Source organism: Styela clava, chromosome 15 (genome assembly GCF_964204865.1).
Source record: "Styela clava chromosome 15, kaStyClav1.hap1.2, whole genome shotgun sequence".
NCBI classification, from domain to species: domain Eukaryota; kingdom Metazoa; phylum Chordata; class Ascidiacea; order Stolidobranchia; family Styelidae; genus Styela; species Styela clava.
Genome location: NC_135264.1, coordinates 11127160 through 11131716, shown reverse-complemented (window position 1 = coordinate 11131716; position 4557 = coordinate 11127160). Strand labels below are relative to the sequence as shown.

The following is a 4557-nucleotide window of genomic DNA, read 5'->3' as shown; positions in this document are numbered from 1 at the left end:
TATTCGAACAGGATTTCCATGACTTTGCATCCCTCTATGAAATAGCCATACATGTATTTACAGCCTAGCATAAACACGATAAAAAGATCAAATATGCTAAAAAGCCCGTTATGGCTTGATTAAACCACGATCATGGTTAGCAAAACGATTTCCGACATAAGAAGTATTAATCTATGATAATCGAAGCGTAATATGCTAAATAGAGAATTCAAAGTTTAGATTTTTTAGAGGTGACGTCTTGTGTCAGTGTTGTGTTGCTTAAACCTAATTATAAACACCGCATCATATGAATTCATGCCAAGGTGAATTCTAATCCCAACGTGACGCACCCTATACCAAAGTAATAAGTGCCACGAAAACCCACAAAACCAGGATAATTCACACTTTTCTTCATTTTCACAATAAACGCCTGTCCATAGCGCACGTACCATTCTGTTACGCCAAACGTACAATTTTTATATTCCACGCTATGAGCTAATAAAAATGATCGGGTCGCCGCGGTGTCAAATAATGACAGTGAGTCAGTCAGGCATTACGCATTTACCGGTACGATGTTGTGTACACATTACTTAGACCTGCGGGACATGTGTGTGGCGTATACTGCTGCCTGAATAGTGTTTTTTGATAACACAGGTATTTTAAATATAAATTTAGACGTTTTGTTACTCTAAGTATATCATTCATGCAGATAAACGTAATCAGCAATTTGTAGGCTGTTCCGCACACTTTGTATGTAATCTTTCTTATTCTACTTAATCTATCAATTTCTCCTTTAAATGATTCGCATACTATTTCCGCATTTGCAGCCATAGTTTAAATCGGTATAGGCTAGATTACCAACCGTAGGCTATTTGTTATTTTGGAACTGAATGCGCGGATACGATGGACGCCATTAACGAGGTAAGTGCAGTGTTGACCTCCGTATACTGGACACAGTCCCACCTGAACAGTAATGAGTTAGTTTAATTTCATACATTGTGATGACTGCTATAGTGTTTATTATAACTAATCGTCCTTTACGATATGTCATTGTAAACTATTTGTGATTGTAAATGATTTAATTTTCCAATATTCAAGCAGTATTCATACGATTCAATGTTATTAGGTAGTCGATTCGCGTTGATGATTTTGGCGGGAAACTTCCGATTTGCTACTGACATATACGCTCGCTGTGTGTATTGTTGCCATTCTTGTTCTACAATTTTTTCATTGAAATTTTTCTCCAGCATTAATTCATTTTGTAACTGCTAATAAATATTTTTTTCTTCCAAGATTGCAGATACAATTACTGGGAAAACTCTTCCTCATGTGGCAAAGCAGATGAATTGTTGTTATTTAATTTTTATGACGATACAAGCTTGCAAGACACATGGTAAGACGGCATTGCATATCACTTATTGTACTGCAAATGTATCTATATTACATAAAATTTGGCTACAGTTGTAGACATATTATTTATTGCACTGTTACGTGGGCGAGATATGATATTTTAATAAACGTACACCGACATCTCGATTTCTATTTAAATCGTTTTTGCCCAACCGTCTTTCTCATAGCGGCCGGAAGACGTACTGAATCGAGAAACGGTGTATTTTTGGCGAATCATTTTGACAAAGGTGTGGCATGAAATCCAATTTCGATCCGCATTGTGAACTCCAGTTATGCCTGTTCCCGAAATATGTTTTCTTCCTTAAGTCAGTCTAACGTCACCTCACCTTCGGTAAATACACCTATGTGGTTATAAAGCAGATATTAATATGAGTTTTCAACACGTTTGGGTAAATACTTCATTTCTTAAAATGGCTGATTCGCCTTGAAATATTGCGCAATATTCGGACTTCCAAAATGGAATTGAATTAAAAAAGTACTGAAATTAAAAAAATAATCCTTTGATAATAGCGGGGTACTCAGCGTTTTGAAGTCGGTGTTTCTCAAGTCTTCTTCTCAAAGGCAAATGATATGCAATATAAAATCTAGTTTAGTACGAAATAAGTCAAGTACATGGAAAATAGGTGGTGTGTGTTTGTGGGTAGAAAAACCAAATATAGTATTCTTCAAAGCCACAATGTCTATGTAATTTGTAGAAAGATAAACTGAATTATTTTTCATTTTTTTACGTGGTAATCCTTTTATGATTTCGACAAAACTTTTGTGTTTCATATCACGCTTCTTAACACCGAAACTGCGTCATATTCAGAATTAATTCAAGGCGATTCGACGACTTTAATACGGCTTCACATTCGAAATCATCGTGGATATAAGAATTAAATGATGAATATGATATTAGTGAATTGAACTTTTCTTACATGATAATTTGACAGACTACGCATGGCACAAGAAGAACTGGTTCCTTTCATACTGTAAAGCTGTTCTATATGGATTCGGTTGTGATATTATTCTATCAATTTTGATGGGGAAATCTTCGGTGGAGGCAATGTCAGTCAATAGATCGTTGGCACTAATTGCCTTAGCATGGTAAGAAGATGTTTTCGTTTCTTGCTGTGCTAAATTTGGCAAATGTGTGCGTGAGATAAGACACGAGGTTCGCTAATTTGAATTTATCGGAAATTTCATTTTTTATATATTTTTTCATTATTTTATATTTTAATTAAATCAAGATTAATTGGAAATAGTGGTATAATAGAAGCGATATTTTCACAATATATAATAAGTTTATTTTCATATATCGCTCATTAACAATAGACTTACTAACCAGAAAAATCCACTTAATTTACTGTAATTGTTATTTATATGTGTCGGAAATGACAAACCATGACATTTTCTACTATGACGTCAATTGGAACATTCTTCCTCGACCTTGGTGGCATAAACAGCTTTTTTTTCTCAATTTTCTAGAAAATGGAACTTTTTGGTTTCAACAGTTTGAATAATGAACGGTGTCAAACGGTTTTTCCGTATTTTGAGTTCTTATTTTGTAACTGCTTTGTATTATTTATTTTGAGAGACTATACCCACTAAGTTGTGACCTATGATATATGGATGCTCTTCTTCCTATCTTTTATTTAACATTATTGAGATAAAATTAAAAATGATATTACCATTTTAACAAACAAAACGTAGTCTGACAAAAAAATCATAAAATACGACCTCAGTAAATAATGTTGTCATATATTTTCTTTACCAATAGGTGGCTCGTTCTTTTTCTTCCGTACGATGTTTTCAATAAATTCTTGTATTTCAAAGTTGGAGAAATTCAACCAATGTTTTTGATTATGGTGACTTTTGCAACTGCTCGTCGCATGGTGAAAACAAGTGTAGGTGAGGAATTTCGAATAACAGTATCCATTCTTCAAAATTATTTGTCGGTTTATTCACTTCGCACATTTCATTGTCAAATAGAGTTAGTGTTGAATATGTATTTAACCTCATTACAAGCTTATTTATATTGGCAATCTCTTTCAGCTGTTGAAGCTTGCCTAGCAGCTTATCCCGGGTCCTACATCGCCGTGCTTGCTGGCACTTTGGTGTCCAATGGAACAACGATCGTTGCGGATGTTTTTGGCGACTTTGCAGACAGAATAACAAACATAACGTGAGTATTTATTTGGTGTTACGGATATCAGAATGACGTTTAGAACAATAAAACGTATTTCATTCTTTATTTTAATCATAGGACAGGCAGGCTTGCCGTGAGCGCGTCAATCATGTTTACTCTCATTGGAACTGGAGTCATCACTTCAATCTCTCATTCTCTCGCATTAGCATTTTTCGTTGTCTTCGGTATCATAGTTGAGGTATATATATTCATGTTTGCTTTATTTAGGAATATATATTTGTTGTGTTAGTAGTTTACGATGACTAGTAATTTTAAATCATATTTTATTTACTTTCATATCAGTCGATGGAGGCGAGCAATTACCATTTCAAAGGATTCGATTACATGCATGATGCAATCGGAAAAATCATTGCAACAAAAGATTGGGTCGGCAAGAAATAGTAAATATTTCATTAAAGAGCACCACTTTAAAACTTTTCGCCATTTATTGGGGAGATGTGAGCACGGAAGATCAATATTATAACCTCTATTTTGAGTCTATATTTGCAAGACAACATTATGTAATTATTCCATATTATTGTATCATCATGTTATTACCACTAACCTATCGTAGGTTACAAAATATTATTTTATCTAATTTGGCACTTTATAACTGACCTATATTTTTAATAGAAATAAATGTGACTCTTGTTTATCGACTATTGTTCACACATTTGTATCATTTATCACTGAGTATTCAGGTAAAAATTAAAATTGTAATGATGTAGAACCAATATCTCAAGAGCAGATGCTCATTGCGCGATAGAAAAATTGGAAGTTTAATTGGAGAACTAAAAGAGAGAGAGAGAGAGATTTAGTATTTGTCAACAAGAAAAACAAGCATTGCAATAGTAATAAAAATATATAATAATAAAGTTATTTGGTATAGACCGGGAGGAGCGATACGACACTACGGTCATCAGAGTCAGCTCCCCCATATTCACTATTTTATATTATAAATAATATTTTTTGCTTGTAAAGAGATGTCAAAGTAATATATA

General features: G+C 33.8%; 1 protein-coding gene across 1 annotated transcript; it reads left to right on the top strand.

Moving 5' to 3' along the window:
* The first annotated feature begins 753 nt into the window (after window positions 1–753).
* On the top strand, window positions 754–4050 carry LOC120333832 (uncharacterized). The gene is made up of 7 exons (XM_039401218.2): window positions 754–900; window positions 1273–1372; window positions 2322–2475; window positions 3149–3279; window positions 3424–3553; window positions 3635–3755; window positions 3860–4050. Exons 1-7 carry the CDS (start codon window positions 883–885, stop codon window positions 3956–3958), a joined length of 753 nt encoding a protein of 250 aa, XP_039257152.2. The 5' UTR covers window positions 754–882; the 3' UTR covers window positions 3959–4050.
* Window positions 4051–4557: the final 507 nt, after the last annotated feature.